This window comes from Falco cherrug, chromosome 6 (genome assembly GCF_023634085.1).
Source record: "Falco cherrug isolate bFalChe1 chromosome 6, bFalChe1.pri, whole genome shotgun sequence".
Classification (NCBI taxonomy): domain Eukaryota; kingdom Metazoa; phylum Chordata; class Aves; order Falconiformes; family Falconidae; genus Falco; species Falco cherrug.
Window position 1 is genome coordinate 51,693,264 of NC_073702.1, and position 16,350 is coordinate 51,709,613.

At 41.0% G+C, this 16,350-nt stretch overlaps 1 protein-coding gene across 2 annotated transcripts; it reads right to left on the minus strand.

The window, feature by feature from the left end:
* Positions 1–370: 370 nt before the first annotated feature.
* On the minus strand, positions 371–4,603 carry ABRACL (ABRA C-terminal like). 2 transcript variants are annotated; one of them, XM_055714831.1, is made up of 3 exons: positions 4,458–4,603; positions 2,030–2,096; positions 371–936 (listed from the first exon to the last, which is right to left on the minus strand). In XM_055714831.1, the coding sequence occupies exons 2-3, from the start codon at positions 2,088–2,090 to the stop codon at positions 752–754; spliced, it is 246 nt and encodes an 81-aa protein (XP_055570806.1). In that variant the 5' UTR covers positions 2,091–2,096; positions 4,458–4,603; the 3' UTR covers positions 371–751. The 2 variants fall into 2 exon arrangements, with proteins under 2 accessions (XP_055570806.1, XP_055570807.1); XM_055714832.1 differs by lacking the exon at positions 4,458–4,603 and adding an exon at positions 4,177–4,321.
* Positions 4,604–16,350: the final 11,747 nt, after the last annotated feature.

Below are 16,350 nucleotides of genomic sequence, written 5' to 3' on the forward strand. Positions count from 1 at the left end.
GTGATGTAGAGAAAGTATGATTTTTGTGAGGAAAATAATCACAACCTGAAGCTGCTGTACCATTTTCTGGTCAACACTGCATGGAAACGTTCAGGTTGCTCTTCACCCACTTCAAAAGTCTAGAGGACAAAAAAGTGAAAACATGTTACACTGCTAGAGATGAATGAGCTATATCTATAATTCATGGCTTTTTGTGCACAACCTCATCACTCCAAAGGACAGTCATTCTTCAATTGAATCATGCTGCAAAATTGTTTCTATCTCACTGTTGTGCTTTTTGTAGTTACTTAACTATGTTCCTTACAGGACTTCAGTTTGTTTTCATTTCAGGTTGCAAATAAAAAGAGAAACAACAGCAATAAAAATTACATAAATTTAAGATGTGCTTTTATTTTATATTTTCATGGCACATTTTGATTTGTAAACATTAAATCACCAGTCCTCTTCTACATATGTTGAAAATAACAACCAGACATTCGAGAGCATTACCTGAGATTTAAAAAAACAAAACAAAAACAAACAAACAACAAAAACAAAAAAAAAGAAAGATCTGGCATTTTACTGTACTCACATACAGTACCATTTTAGGAAGAATTACAAAAGAGTATGTTTTTCAAAATAGGACAGTTTCCTTTGAACTACAAAGATATAGAAAATACATCAAAACACCTTAGAATGATCAGCCTTATTAAGAGGATGTTGCAAGTCAATGTCTTAAAGAATTTCATTAATGCATAGCCGAAACACTGCATCAGTCCTGCAGCAGCACGATATCAACGTTGTCATGAACACCTTGTAAAAGTAGCTCCCCTTGATAAGTGACAATCTTCCGTCGTTTTGCAGCCTTAAGAGTTCCCACTAAGGCTTCAAAGAGGTTAGCACACTTTTCATCAGCAAAGAGCACACCAAATTTCACGCTCACTTGTCCATCAGCATCTATATCAAAGATATAAGACGAAAATGTATGCAGATTTTCTTTCCATTAGGAGATTACTGGGGAACCAAAGTGATACACAGTCAGAACACTGAAAGTAAACCCCATGGTTTTTCCCAATTAATTGGGGAACATATTATGAATGCTGACGATAAACAGTAGACAGAACTCCTGCCTGGTATGACTTCCCCTTTTTTCCAGAGACTCGCATCAAGGACCACATATCTGCTATGTTTATTTTTACTGATGACTTTCTGACCAGCACAGGCTATCAAACCTCTTCAAAGCATAAGGAAGAAACTGGGTTTATATAATTAAAATGTTAAAATATGTCTTTCAAATAATTTCCCCCCACTTATTAACATTTAAGGTTCGTGTTGAAAAAGCTGCAATGTGAAATCATTTCTCACACAAAGCAAGAATTTAAAAATATATGTTAAGTTTAGCTAGGTTATTCCTAAAAGGGCAGATGCAGACATACGAAATGCAAGACATACGTATCCATTTAGGTTTTGAAAAACAAATGGAACTGAACGAAACTGCATCAGAACTGAAATACAAGAGCAGGCAGCACATCCACAAATTGCACAAATATTTGTAAATAAAGGAGTTTTAACCAGCAAAGGCTTGTTAAAGAGTTCTTTTAAGAGCAAAGACTATGTTCTAAGCAAGTTTAAGGAACAATTATAACTCCTGGATTAGTTTTAGGCTCACAGATCTATGCCTTCCAAATAATACCACAATGAACAGGACTGAAGTGTATAAATTCTGAAGTTCAGAAGTTGCCAAGGAGGGAGGTGCAACTTTCTTCTCTGAGTGAGCATTAGAAGTCCAAAGAACAGGGCAATCATGTAGCTGATTTTAGTGGAAGCAGGATTTCAGGCCTACGTCCTCTGTGTTGTAGAGGCTGAAACATTTACTTTCGTAACAGAACTACTTTAATCAAAGGACGGGACGCAGGAAGTACATACAGTCCAACATTAAGTATATGCGCAAGTTTTCAGGTTACCTGAGCCTGCTTAATTAAATTTACCAAGTTCACAGGCTGATATAAGATGACTACATCTGTATGGTCAGAGATATGACAATACTTACTTTTGGTTCCCAGCCGCCGAATTTCCTCAACTAAGAGGCTAATTTCATGTTCCACATTCATTGTGGTCTAAAAAGTAAAATACACGGTGAAAAAGTTATTAGGAGATGTGTAAACTGTTTGCACCATCCTGGCCTGTTCTCAGTTCATCAGAAATGTCACAGCATTTTGTAAATCCCAGTAGTCTGGAGACACGGCTACAGGATAACCTGAGACTTCAGTCTTGAATGGATAAAGAGCCTCCACATTTGAGGGGAAGTGAGCAGAAACTAACACCTTGGTACATATACTCTACACACAAATACAAGGAGCTGATCACAAAATATGAAAACTGTGGGAAGCTTGGGAGAGGGGCTTGTTTGTTCTAAAGAATGAGCTTAGGCTGCCACAGAATCTGAGCATTCTGGTATCATCGCAGGTTTTCAGGGGCTTCACAACTTTCTGTCAATGTCCTCAAAAAAGTGGAACATCTTCCTTTAAATTCCTCTCTGGGATATGGGATATGTGGTAGATTTGGGTTTTTTTAAACCATGCCACAGCTTTCCACTTACTCTGGCAAGATACCACAGACATCCAGCTGGTTACAGCACAGCTATGTACACGGTGCCTGAAAGGACAGCAGCTACTGCACACCTGCTGCTGAGAGTGGAACTGAACCAGAAACAAACAAAGTATCCTAAGGTGGCCAACATTTATTTCTATTCATAGCGATCCCAAGGAACTACTACACTGCCAAACACATCACGTTCGTCTCTTTGCTGTGACACACAGCAATTTTCACCAATGTGCACCAATGCCTTGCAACAGTTTAGCCTTATGCTACTTAGTACATGGCAACACTACAGTCACACCAAACACTATTTGGCTACAAAGCATCCAAAGTGAGTAACTACAGGCACCTGAAAGCTGTTTTGGGATCTGTGCTGTGCAAAGCAGCATCAGCACAAAGAAACCTTTAGGTGTGCAACTCCTTAAGCAAAAACTGTCATCAAGGTAAGCACAAGAAACCGGGCCCCGCAGACAGAAAGCAAAGCCTCAAATGCAGCTTCCACAGCTGCTAACAATGCAGTCTGGCACAAAACCTCTAGAGAGACCTTCTGGAGCTGAGCGCTGTCTGAAGGGGGCTCAGCGAGCACCGAGATCCTCTCCATTGTTCGGGATTTCTGTGCAGATCTGGTAAGTAAGCCGAGTTAAAAAGCTGACATCTGGATGAATCAGAAACTTTTCGAGAAAAGCTTCCCCCCCCCCCCCCCCCTTGAGTTAAAACAGGCAAGAGTGACATAGTTCCACACCCTGACTTATCCAAGAGGCCAAAAAAACTGTCACAGAGTCTGCTTTTCAGACCCCAAGTTCACTTGCAAAAAATCTTTTTACCATGCAAAACCGCGTAAGCTTTAGTATCAGCACAGGTTCCGATCAGCCTCATCCCGACCACTCGTCCCTAAGGCACGGTGACAACGCACGGTCCGGCGGGTACGACCAGAGCAGCAGCGCCCAGCACCGCAGCGGGGCGCGGAACTGCGATCGCCTCAGGATTCTACAAACTTTTAGATTTGGTTTAACTGATCACTAAATACATCGTTACGGGTCACCGAGGAAAACATGACCCATCTACCAAATAGCTTACACTACCATCATCAATTTGTCAAAACTGCCAACTTTAATATTGGTCATTTGAGTGGCAATGATTAGCATCTCCTTAAAGATGTTGGTTTAACTTTAAATGCTTTGTAACTTTTAACTCTTTAAATTCAGGTTCATTTAAAATTATTCTCCCTCATACACTGTCAATTCAAACAGCAACACTTAGAATTAAGAAAAATAAATTCCACATTATTATGCGACATGTTGGAGATCAGAGAACCGTGGCTGCCTAAAGAGGAAGGAAGAAGGGGTTCGCGGTATTTTAAGAACACTTAAATATTTATTTATATCGTCGTATACTCGACACATCAGCTATTAGAAGTACACGCCAACTATTAAACTCTCGTATTTCTGATGGCGATACATTGCTGCAGGCCAGCACGATTTTTCAGGACACAGTACAAACCCGAAAGTTCTCTGTTTGCTGGAAACCCACCTCACCGCTACCCAGTACAAACCATTTTGGCAACCACCCGTCCCCCCCCGCCGCAGACACCGCCCGTACCTGAGAAGATGGCGCCCCGGCGGGGCCGCGCCTGCAGGCGGAGCGCGCTCCCCTGCCCACGGAGGCACCCCCCCGCCTCCCCGGGCGCTGCCGGGGCTCGGCCGCGCCCGCCGCTCCCACCGCCGCTCCCACCGCGGCCTGCGCAGGGCGACCGGGAAACGGGCCCCGCCCGGGCGAGGGGCAGCCGCCCCCCGCCCGGCCAGCGCCTCTGCTCCCGCCGCGGGGGAACGGCGGCTCCCGCCGCCCGCGCCCGCCGCCCGCGCCCGCCGCCCCGCACTCACCCGCTGCCGGCGCCGCCAGGGGCCGCCGCCGGCGGGAGCCGCGTCAGGCAGCGCGCGGGCAGGCGGCGGAAGGCGGGGGCAGGGCGAAGGGGCGGGCGGCGGTTACCCGCCCGCCGCCGGGGCCTCGCCCCGCTCGGTCGCCGCGGGGTCCGGGCCCCCTCCCGGCGCTGAGCTCCCCGCCGCCCCCGGCCATTTTGCGCTCTGCCGTTGGTGGCTGCAGCCGGAGCGGCCCTGCCCCGCCGGCATCCCGCGGCAGCGGCCGGCGGACACCCCGCATCTGGCGCCAGGCCCGGCTCTGGGGCCGAGCCGTGCTGCCCGCGGCGAGGGCCCCACTCCTCCGCCTCGGCGGCTCCCAACTTGGCGCCATGTACGGATTCCACGGGCACACCTCGTTCTTTTCGTGGCAGAGGCGTTCCCCAGTTTGTTCGGGAAAATGCCTTCCACGGGCGGCCCTTCAGTAGCTCGCGCTGTTCCAGCAGGCCACCTCAACACGACACTGTCGCCTCGGTCACTTTCCCTCACCGTGCCGTGCCTCATGCTCTCTGCCTCCGCTGGCTTTCCCGGGTGACAACACACCTTCTCATATGCCCCCCACATATGTTTTCTCCTAGAAAAACCGTTGTATTTCCACAAAAAGTGAATGAGCTAGGTTAACATTTACTTTCAGTAAAGTCACGTTGCAGCTAATATTTCATTCAGTGCCACGTCCTTGCACTGCGGAGAGAATGCAGTTTAATTTGTTCCATCTTGAATCTTGTATTCGTTACTGCACTTCTCTCTCTTGCTTCCTCTTCACCTCACAGAAATGTTTACATCTTCTCTAAAGGACACCGGCATTAAAACTGAGAGCTGCGTTACCTCCTCCACAAAGCAACCAGGCAGCCTCCAACCTGCTAGTCAGAGGCAAGGCTCACACCAACTGGCTCTGGAAAATTCTCACTGGCACAGCCGAAGGCATTGCCATTCCCAGCTGTCTCTCCCACCTCCTTACGAGGCCTGACTTGCCCTAAAGCAGAGTTGGTATGAGAAGCTATTTCCAGCCCTTGCAATCCACATTTTCATGCATTAGCCTCTGAAGGTGAGGCTGGGAGACTTTCTCAGACTGTGAGCTGTGCCAGTTAGGTCTGGTCCCTTACTACATTCTCCCATCCCTGGTGCAAGGATGAATAAATAGATAATGGCACCTCAAACCACTACAGCAAGCTCTGCTAGGGCTCATTTGGCAGAACCTGCAGCTAGATAAATTGATTTGCACAGTGGAAATTACGCCAAGATCATATTTTTATCACTCCAGGGATGTATAACTGGAGTCCAAGCCCTTTGCTTTTCCAAGGCATTTTTTTTATGTTGATGCTTTTATTAGACGATTAACTTTTCCTTAGAATAATCACTATTTATCAGTAACAGAATCTTATTAGTAAAAAAGAAAACATGCTGCTTTCTCCTCAAGGAGCTATATATTCAGCAGGTGATAGCATATCAAAACATTTTCCTGAACAGATTAGCTGTATTTGACACCAGTAAGGGGTGCTCTTTTCAAAAATAAACCTTGACAGTTAGGAAAACAAGTTAGATTGAAAGGGCCAGCACTATTTTTCAGTAAATTCCTAAGTCAATAATGAAATTAATGAAATTTAAATCTGTCTGAATTGCATCAAAAGACAGTGGAGAATTCTCAGGAAAATGTAGTATCTGAAGAGCATTCATGCTTAGTGCATATGATGGCGTATGTGCTTACATTAAGGCATACTGCTTTTCCTAGGATCTTCATCTTGTTGGCCAACACAATGCTAAATACTATCGTAAAAAGGATAGATTTTAAAGGAGAATCTGAGATAAACTTTTTAAAAGAGAATCTAATTAGTATGTTAGCAAATATGGCAAATATTCCAGTTATTTAGCAGTGTAGAATAAAAGTGCTTATCTTCTGGTTTTATTGTTATTAACGTGCTTTCAGTTGTATCATGCACATAATCTAGATTTCTTAATCATCAGAACACCATTACATTTGCACAAATACTGTAGACCTTTGCATAATGTGACTATTATTATGGATAATTTATGTTTGATGAAGTAATAGCTTAGGACTTTTTAGACCAAAGATATTATTATGATGAAATATGTTAGAAATTATTTTCTGTTTTGAATCATAGCCCCTAATTTATAAGCAGTAGATCAATTATCCATCTGAGAAAGGTGAACAAAAATCTTTAATTCCTTACTTTCTTTTAACATTTTTTTTGAGGAAGTACAATTTTTTAAAATAAATGATGTCTTTTGAAAATGAAGTGTGATGTACCCAAGTATTGGTCCCCAGGAAAACATCAGGAGATTATTGAAACTATTTCTTCTATGGCCCTTCCCATCATGTAATGTAAAATAATTCTAGGTAAATAAGTCATCAAACCCATCTTTTACTGTGACAAGGGAACAGTGATGCTGCCAAAGGGTGAAAATGAGCTGGGGAGCATCAGGACTAAGTGACTGATTATGTCCTTACAGAGGCAGCAGCAGCAGGCAGGGAAAGTGAGAACTATGGAGATGGTGATTTTCGGTCATTCTGGTTCCACAAAATGATACTTTTTTTTTTTTTTTTAAAAAAAAGAAGCGCAAAATTGTCCTTTACAAGTTCATGGGATAGACATGGACACACATATTTCATATCACTGGCTAGAGTCATCATCAGATTCATAATTCATTAATCATTTTAGCTGCATTTACTAAGAGTGCTCCCCAAAAGTCATGAGATTCTGCCTTAAAACACACTATTCTAATTTGACCTTCCTTGGCATCTCACTGTACTGTTACTGTCCCCCTAGACGCACAGTTTTACATGAAGGCAGCCAAACAGAGGAATAATGTAGTGTAAGATTTTAAAAACAGTTTGAGAACACCACAGTAGACATACTGGATCTGCTCAAACAATTATCCCAGCATTTTGCCTCCAGCAGTGACCAAGAGCAGGCATTTGGAAAACAGTACAACCAATGAAAACTATCAGTTGATGCCCTGGTTTCTCTCCTCATTCCTGGCACTTGTATGGCAGCAAGTAATTACTCCATTTTCTCCTTTCTCCATTACATCCATGCCTGTAGCTCCCCTATCACTTAGCTTATTTTCAGGCTGAAAAGGCCTAGTTTTATTTAATCTCATGTAAAATGAATGCCTTTCCATGTTGCTGATCCTTCCTGTTGTTCTTTATAATTTATCCCGTAATCCCATGTTCTCTTCTGGGATGAATTAGTAGAACCATCAGCATTACTCAGCACGTGGGTACAGTATACACAAAGACATAATGATGTTTTTTGTTTTGTTCTCACTCAATTCCAACTTTTTAGTAGCCTTTTTGAATACTGCTGAGCACTATCTACAGTGCTTTCAGAAACTGTTTCCAAAGTGCTAGTAATTAATTGTTCTGTTACAGGTAATTAGGATTATTTTTCCCAAATATTTTTCAGTATCATTGGCTGGTTTACTATGTGATTTGAAATAAGGTGACACAATCTTTGTCACCTCTTTTCCCATGTCATCAACAACAGCTTTGAACAACACAGGTCCAAACAGAGATGGTACTAAGAACCCACTAGTAACCTCTTTCCCTCGTGTAAGTTGACCATCAGCTCTACCTCTTTGTCTCATCCTACCTTTCAGCTGTTTATGGATTCTGAATGGAACCTGTCTCCCTACCCCATGATAAATTAGTTTTGTAAAAGTATTTAATGTTTACAGTAAACATGCTGTAAAAATATCTGTTATAACCGGTTTCTCCAGAGACAGGTGTGTAGCAGCACAGGCCAAGCCTGAAAAATGCTGGAGAAAGTTACAAGGTCATTTGCCAGGTAATGGCCATTTTTTCCGTTTTCCAGCATATATTAACTAAATACTCTCACTTTGCTAGTGTATCTTGGTAACTTGTGCTGCTCTTGTTTTGTCAGTGCTGTTCTGAATTTTTGTTGCATTACGTGTGCTTGTGAATAGGGAGACATATGCACTTCATGTGCATACACACAGTTTTCTGTTGAATCTACCTCAGCTAAAAACCATTAGAACTGCCACTGTGATTTGCAGATTTCACTGCTGGAAGAGGTCATCTTAATCTGCCTTCTTACATAGTCCAGGTCTTTGTTCTTTCAACACATTCTTGACTTGTTGATTTAGTAGAGACATGAGTTCCTGCCATACGTGCCTGTGTCCCATCCCTTTGCTTTAACACCAGAAGCTTACACCTGCACAAAGTGCCAAAGACTGTCCTCACTGTCTCCAAAGCTGGACAGAAACTACAGTGCTGTGGTTCAACCAGATATGTGTGTATGTGTCTTGTTTTAGCCCAACCCCACCACAAATCTGTGCCGTCACTTTTCACCATGGGTGTGCCGTATTATGCAACCCATTGTAAGGTTATGTCTCAACAAAAAGTTGTAAAGCCACTTCAGCCCAGGCTAAAACAGGTCTTTAAAAAATATGTCTTCACATATTTAAAGATTTCAGGTAGTAGAGGATCTACTACATTCCTTGTTCCTGTGGACTTTGTAACACCACAGAAAAAATAAGATATCTTTCCCTAGAACAAGATGGGGTCCTTGGCTGCAATGAGAAATTAAAAACTGCAGCAAGTCAATGCCATTATAGAAATCTGAAAAAGGGGAGTAAGCAATATTCAGAGCATGGATGTTACAGATAGTCAGAACAAATGCATTGTTTGAGACAAACCAACCAACCAGGAAAATAGCACTCTATCCTCTTGCGAACTCCATATCCAAAGCATCTCCATCATTTTTGGTCCAATCGTTAGTCTTACTTGGCTGCTCGCTCTGTTTTAAGTCAGCAGTTGTTTCAAGGGAGAAAATCATTTTACCAAAATGAAAAGCATAGTGAAGTTTTGGAAAACTTTCCAAGAATTTTCCTGTAAAGACATGTTTTAAAATATTAATTGTATGGGCTCTTAGCTTTACTTTTCCCATAATGACAAAAAAAGCCCAAACCAAAACCAAAACAGAACAACAAAACCCCCACGTTCTCTTTTTTTCTCTCTCAGTGAGTTGAAAAATCAATTTGGTAAAACATAAGTGTTTCTTTTAACGTAAAAGCAAACATGATGGGCCAGCCTTACAACAAGAGAGACTGCAAACACAGTGACTGCTGACAGTCTTGGCACATGAATGAGCAATTCCATTGAGGTAAATGGAATGATTGACTTATGCTGTTACTCACCTGTGTCTATCCAGGAGAGACGACTCATTTCAGCAATGGCCTCAGGGCATCATACCCTTCTTGTCATCATCCACTAGGTGCCTCAAACAATGTAATGCTGCTTCTTCCTAAATTAAGCACGCAAGTCTTTACTACAGTTGACTAGAGAAGAGGATGAGTACTTAAAATCTTGATGTAAATCACCAAAATTACTTGCCTTCCACCTAAACCAAGAGTAAACCTCTGCAGTTTACAAAAAGAAGAAATATATAAATAGCTGATGGTATTTAATGTGTTTTACAGTGTTCTTTGCTATAACAGCTGAATATTTAAGAGAGAGGAACATGAAGACTAATTACTGTCTCAGATTCCGGGTATAAAAAAATCTCTTGTACCAAGGAAACAGCAGTACATCTCCTGATCTCCAGACATCATGGTAACGGCTGAATCATCTAGTCCCTCTGTCCTCTTGTTTAGTATGCATCATGAAAAAAAATCACCTCCCCTTCTCTCTTTCCCTCTACACATATACATACACATATTGACATTTTGGGGACTTTTTCAGAAAACCAAAAATACTGGCTTTGCATAAAGATGTCAAATAATGGTAGCAGAGATGACAGTTACATTAATATAGAATTACTATTCACATCCACATCAAATACAGCTCTAGGTGTAATATCTTTATTTATTAGTTTCATATAAATTTCCTTCCTAAAGCTCAGGCATTTATAATGACTCATGACAGAAGTACATAAAATTTTTTCCTGAAGGAGATCTTATTGAAATGGAACTGTGGATTAACATTTGTCAGAATGTATTTACTTAACATACAAAATCTTGTCATGGCAAAAATCATTACATTACTTTTTTTTTTTTTTTTTTTTTAAGTGAAATGTCAAGACCTCCTGCTGGCCATGCAAGTATGGTTCACAGAAGTTTATAGTTGGCTAAAAAAACGTAAGAAAACTTTCTTTATCACTGTATTAACGACGGCTAATAATAATTTAATGCAATAATCCTCTTTAGAAGCATTTTTAGGGATAAACCTGTAATTTTCAGTCTACTTTCCAGATCCCTAGCTCAAAAACTGGGCTTAAGGAGCACACTGGATCATTTGAATCTGGTAATCTTTGCAATTACACTGAATTGATACTATATTTTGAAGTCAAGTTCATGAGCACTTTGTTGGTCCCTGCATATGGGGAAGTGTATTTTTAGGATCAAATGTATATATAAACTGCCTTCTAAGAATTCTTTTCTGGTTTCAGGATGCAACGCCAGCTCTGAAATCCAAATGAGGTTCAAATTCATAACTGAACAAACTTTATTAATTTCACTGGCACTGCAGCTACAAGTCTTTTGATCCTAAATCATTTGATTTCATGTTGTTTGAAGCTGCAACACAGAACAACAGACTCCAACACAGCTTCCCATAAAGCGCTGCTAATGGTCTCACCTATTGACCCAATAGCCTAGGAGGAATTTCTGTCACAGTTTAGAAGGTCAAACTGTATGCTGATTTCAAAAAGTAGACAAATATCTACCAGGGAAGAACTACGAGAACAACAGATTAATTTAGGCTTTTAAACACACCACATGGTTTGATTACAAATGATGTGCCAGTTTTCTCCTTCATCTGACACCCAGGTTTTATGAATTTTTATGCATTTTTCATCTGCAAAGTTAATTGTAAGTGTGAATCCCAAACTTCTTGGGATAAGTCTTACCTTTTTTTTATTTTTCCTCAAGGAAATTTTGGTCAAGCATTTCTGATGTGCTGGAGAAGCTGAGATTTAAAGACATAGTTAAGAAAATTAAGTATAACCATATTCTTGTTTGGTTAATTGTTATTCTGTGTAATTGTGTTACATGTATATAAATAATATTTGCTTCTCAAGCATTGTGACATCATATTTTGAAGCAAATATTTTTTGCTCTTTGTCACACGAATAGCACAAATGAACCTCATGTCTCTCATGTTTACTGAAGGAAGCACAAAAGCTGTCTTGCACACAGACAAGTGCTTTCTTTGTAAACTCCTACAGAAACTTCCCAATGCACTTCCTCTGAGTCCAAGTCTTCCTTATGTAAGTTTAGACCAGCTTCAACTTCCTTCTGCTATCAGGAAACAGCATTTTACTCCATTTTAAAAGTTCATGTCCATTTTAAATTGAATGGAAGCTTATAAAATAGTATTAGATGACATGAAAGCATGCTTCTGATGGTCTAAGAATCTGGCAGAAACAATGTGCTGGGTGTGGGGCTGATGATTTCTGAATTTATATAAGTATTTCTGCTCTAAAAATCATAACTGTAATTACAGTGCTAACAGGAAACAGAAATGGGAGTAGTATTACAATTTTTTTTAGATAATCAGCTGCCTCATAGACTAAGCAAACTCAGTGTAGGATGAGGAACTTCCCAGCCACATAAACAAGGTATGCCTGTCTGTCAGAGGGAAAAGGCACATGTGGGCACAGGTACAGTACTTGGGATAAGGTACAGAGGAAATATAGCCGTCTTCCTCAGGAGTAGATTCAGGAGAGGTGGGGTCTTAAAATGGAAATCAAAAATGCAACAGGAATTTATTCTCAGTTATTTTAGAGAGTCATGTAGCTGGAGCCAGAAGAGGGCAGTTGACAGAAGTCCACTGGGTGCAGGGAAACTTGACAGTCTAAAACAGAGGCAGCTGATCAGTAGGTCAATCAGTGGATCAGTTCTGTCTAGTGCTAGGGATGCATGCAAAGCCGAACACTCCAGACAGCCAACTTTCTCTCTTTCCTCCTATTGAATTATTTTGCTTGCCAATGGAAGCAAAGGAGAAAAGAGATCTGATGCAAAAATGTAGTGAGAGTCTAACCTCTTGTTTTTTCTTAAAAGGGTGGGTTGTGACCTTTCGTGCTTTAATCCTTCAGAAAACTTGCCTCAACCTCAGCTGGCATATTCCCAGTGCTGTCGTCAGAAGAAAGACTGACCATGATACACACTGTTTAAAGTGGCTGGTGTTGCACTAGGATGTACATCAGTCGTGGAAAACTGTTTATTTGCAGATGCTAGCACAGTAGGACTGCTGTGAACTGTGTAGCAGACAATTAACAATCTCCCTGAAAAGTCAGCAGACATTTAAGAAATCATTGGGTAAAGTGCAGCGGCTAAGATTTTGGGTAGGAGTTGAAAGATCCCTAATTTTCAGTCAGGCTTTTATAATTGTATTACCTGTGCGTACACCTTACATCAGTATTCATCTCACCAGACTTTAGCTACCTGAAAGTAAGGTGTGTATTTTAAGTTAATTATTTGACTAACTCTCTGCATGTATACATAGTTATCCCTCTTAGTAAAGAAAAGAGATAAATACTTCACCTTCCAAAAGGCATTCCATTATTTTAGAGAGTCACGTAGCTGGAGCCATAAGAAGGCCGTTGACAGAAGTCCTCTAGGTGCAGGGAAACTTGACAAACAGTCTAAAACAGAGGCAGCTGATCAGTAGGTCAAGCTTCAATAAGAAGGTCAGAGATGGCAACTTTTAGATAGCTGAAGACACATGGAATAATTAGTATTTCTTTGATCACAGCTGTAGGCTGAGACATGTACAAACTAAAGTACCAAGACTGTATTGTTGACCCCATTTTATCAATTAAACAAAGATTCTCTAAGCAAGCACACAAATTATCCTCAGTATTAACAGCTCCTCAAAATAGCAAATAGTCATCAATAAATACTTTGTATGTCAATTAATTGGTTGCTAAAGATCCGAATATTTCCATCACAGAGGCAAACAGAAGGTGGAAAGACTATTATCTCATACTGGAAGAAATGCAGGCATTTTTCCATTCACTTACTTTCTAAGGAGTACACATCCTTTACCTGTATTTCTTTACTGGGAAATAGAATTCATGTGTGTTCCCAAGCTAAAAACTGACTGCACAGGCTATTTTTCTCACAAGTCAGATGTGAGGAAACAGAGCCGTTTCACTTCCTTCAAAGTCTCTGTATAAAGAGGAGAGGAAAATGGGAGCAGACCTATTGTTCTTACAGTTTCCTGCCTCCTTTTTCATTATGCCTCATTCAAAAAAAATAAGGGTCTGCCACTTTGAGTGCATCATGTCTGTTTAGTGTATTTGCATATCTAATAATATATAAGTGGCTCTTGTAGTACACAGACAATATCAGGAAAACCTTTATTGATAAAAACGTATGTCAAAGGTAGCTCCTGCATCTGGTTTTCTTTCATATATCAGCTTTTCATTCAAGGTGTTCTCTCTCTTCCAAGATAATAAAATCAAACTATACGAATAAATAACCTGCCCAAAAAAATCTCAAGAAACTATTTTTGGGTTTCTTTTTCTCGACTGTTATTCCTAAGTCTTCAGTCATCTAAGTGACTGAAGTGTGATGATCAAATATAAACAAGAGAAAGGGTTGAATTATGGAGTACGTTTGGCCCGCTCTTGGCTACTCTCACCCCAGGCTTTTTGCCAGGGTTGGAACAATTCTCATTGGAATGAACCAGGAAGTGGTACAAGAAGTTCCTGCTCTCACTCAGCAATCAGCTGCAACTGGAGATCTGGGGAAGCAAGCATGAGCCCACTGTATGCCCCCAGCAAGCCCTGCTTTGCTGTCCGGTGCTATTGCTTCTGCCTGTACAAGATCCTCCGCAAAGGACTTGCGGGGATCACGCCCAGAGCTTGTCCTCTCTGTCTCTCAGCCATTTATAAGACACCTATACACCTATGAAAACAAGCATTACCCAGATATTTCCCAAAGCTGGCCATAAACAAACCTACCAGTACATGTCTCTCTGGGACAAGAGAGGAAGAGGAGGATGAGATACTTTCTAGCACCCATTCAAGCTAGGTGATAAAGGCTGCCACCTTAGCCAGGTGACAACAGTGCTTGGATTTCTCCTGCAAAGAATCAGCAGTGCCATTTATCACAACCATTGTTTGATCTGTTGGGGAATACAGAAGAGATACCAATTCAGGACACAACTTTTCCATCAGAGGGACAACTATGCATTCTAATCCCTTGCTAATGAAATTATTTTCTCTGTAAGAGAGCCAAACTGCTCTTAGCCTGTAAGAAAAGGCACATGGGAAGACTAATGATGCAAAGAGCTACTTCACCTTCTATTTCACCCTCCAGTAAGAGTTACATACTTCATGCACTCAAGAGTATTCTCTCTTCTCTGTCACGAACACAAGTCCTGGCAAAGGACTTTGGTAGAAAGCACACATGAGGGCACGCACAAGTAAACGGTTTACATGAAAAAATGCATGGACAACAAAAGTTGCAAATGTGCTTCTGTATTTATGCACATATATTCATTCCACCCTGCCCGTTTCTAGTATGTTCATTTTATGATTCATTTAAAGAACTGTTAAGATCTGAACCTTTTTCTAGAAGGAACAGGGAGAAATAAAGTACTTGGCAATGATTCCAGTTAAATTCAGAGAGCCGTAGCACTATATAGGCGTAGCCCCAACAGAACATGATGTTTCAAAAATAATGTAATTTCTTTAGAACATTTGAATGTGTGTTAATTAAGTATATTTTCACTCTGCTCAAATAATAGATTTAGTTCAAATAACATTTATTGATTTTACATTACAGGACTGTCATTAGCATTTGCTGAGTCAAGTTTAGCAGGAAGTTATGATGTTAAGAGCTTTGCTTCAGGAATTATTTATACACTAACAGGAAAACTACATCTTTCTTCTCTGACATCTTGATTCTCTTACTGCAAACAGAAGTTTCAGTTCTGTGTATGTTGTATATATCTTACTGTTGAACTCAAAAAATGGGGTTTCTGTGAATAGGAATGGTATTACAATGAAAATGCGACCGTATTTCAAGATCAGCTTCTGCTCCCAAGTGCACCAATGTAAATGCAGAATTATACTTCTCAACATAATGGAATTATTCTAGCTTTTACAATATATGTAAGTTGGGGACATGAAGGTGAGGTCAATAACCCAAAGGTAAGTGAGCATTTGGCTGTGGGGGTCAGGACCAGCTGTGAGCTGGCTGCCAGAGGGGCAGTCAGAGCCAGGCCTGACCTCACCCCATGGGAACTGTCTTAATCTGAGGCTCTGCCGTGGGGTCTGGCCAGAGCTACAGCCCCACTGCATTGCAGCACTGCCTGTGCCTGGTCATGGGCCGCTGGTCCAGACCTCCCAGCCCTGCCCAGTGCCCTGCCTGGATTTGGGATGGGGCTTTTGTTGGCAAAGATGGCTACTGCCTGTCTTGTCATCATGCTCTGCTCTCAGCTTCCCCTGCTAATCCCTGACAATAAATGTGGGTAAAGAGATGTAACTGGTAATCTTCAAAACAAGCCAAGATGTTTGGAAGAAAAAAAAAAAAAGATAAGATAGGGGATAGAAAAAATTAACATAAAAATTAGACATGAAGAAGTGAGAGTCTGTAGAACATATTAAATCAAAGCCATATGTAGAGAGACGTTTAATTATTAAGACTCCTACAGCCACCACAGATGGAGCATATAGCATTCTTAATATCCCTCCTATACCGGACTCAAACATCAGAGAAATGTCATAACAGTGTTGTTTTCAACAAAAGAAGCAGATTTGAAAGCACACTGGGGTGTTTTTGATCTAAAGAACTTTAAGAAAAAGACATAAACTAGATTATTGCTATCTTAAACAAATATAAGACACAGAGGGAGTTTTACATTTTATTT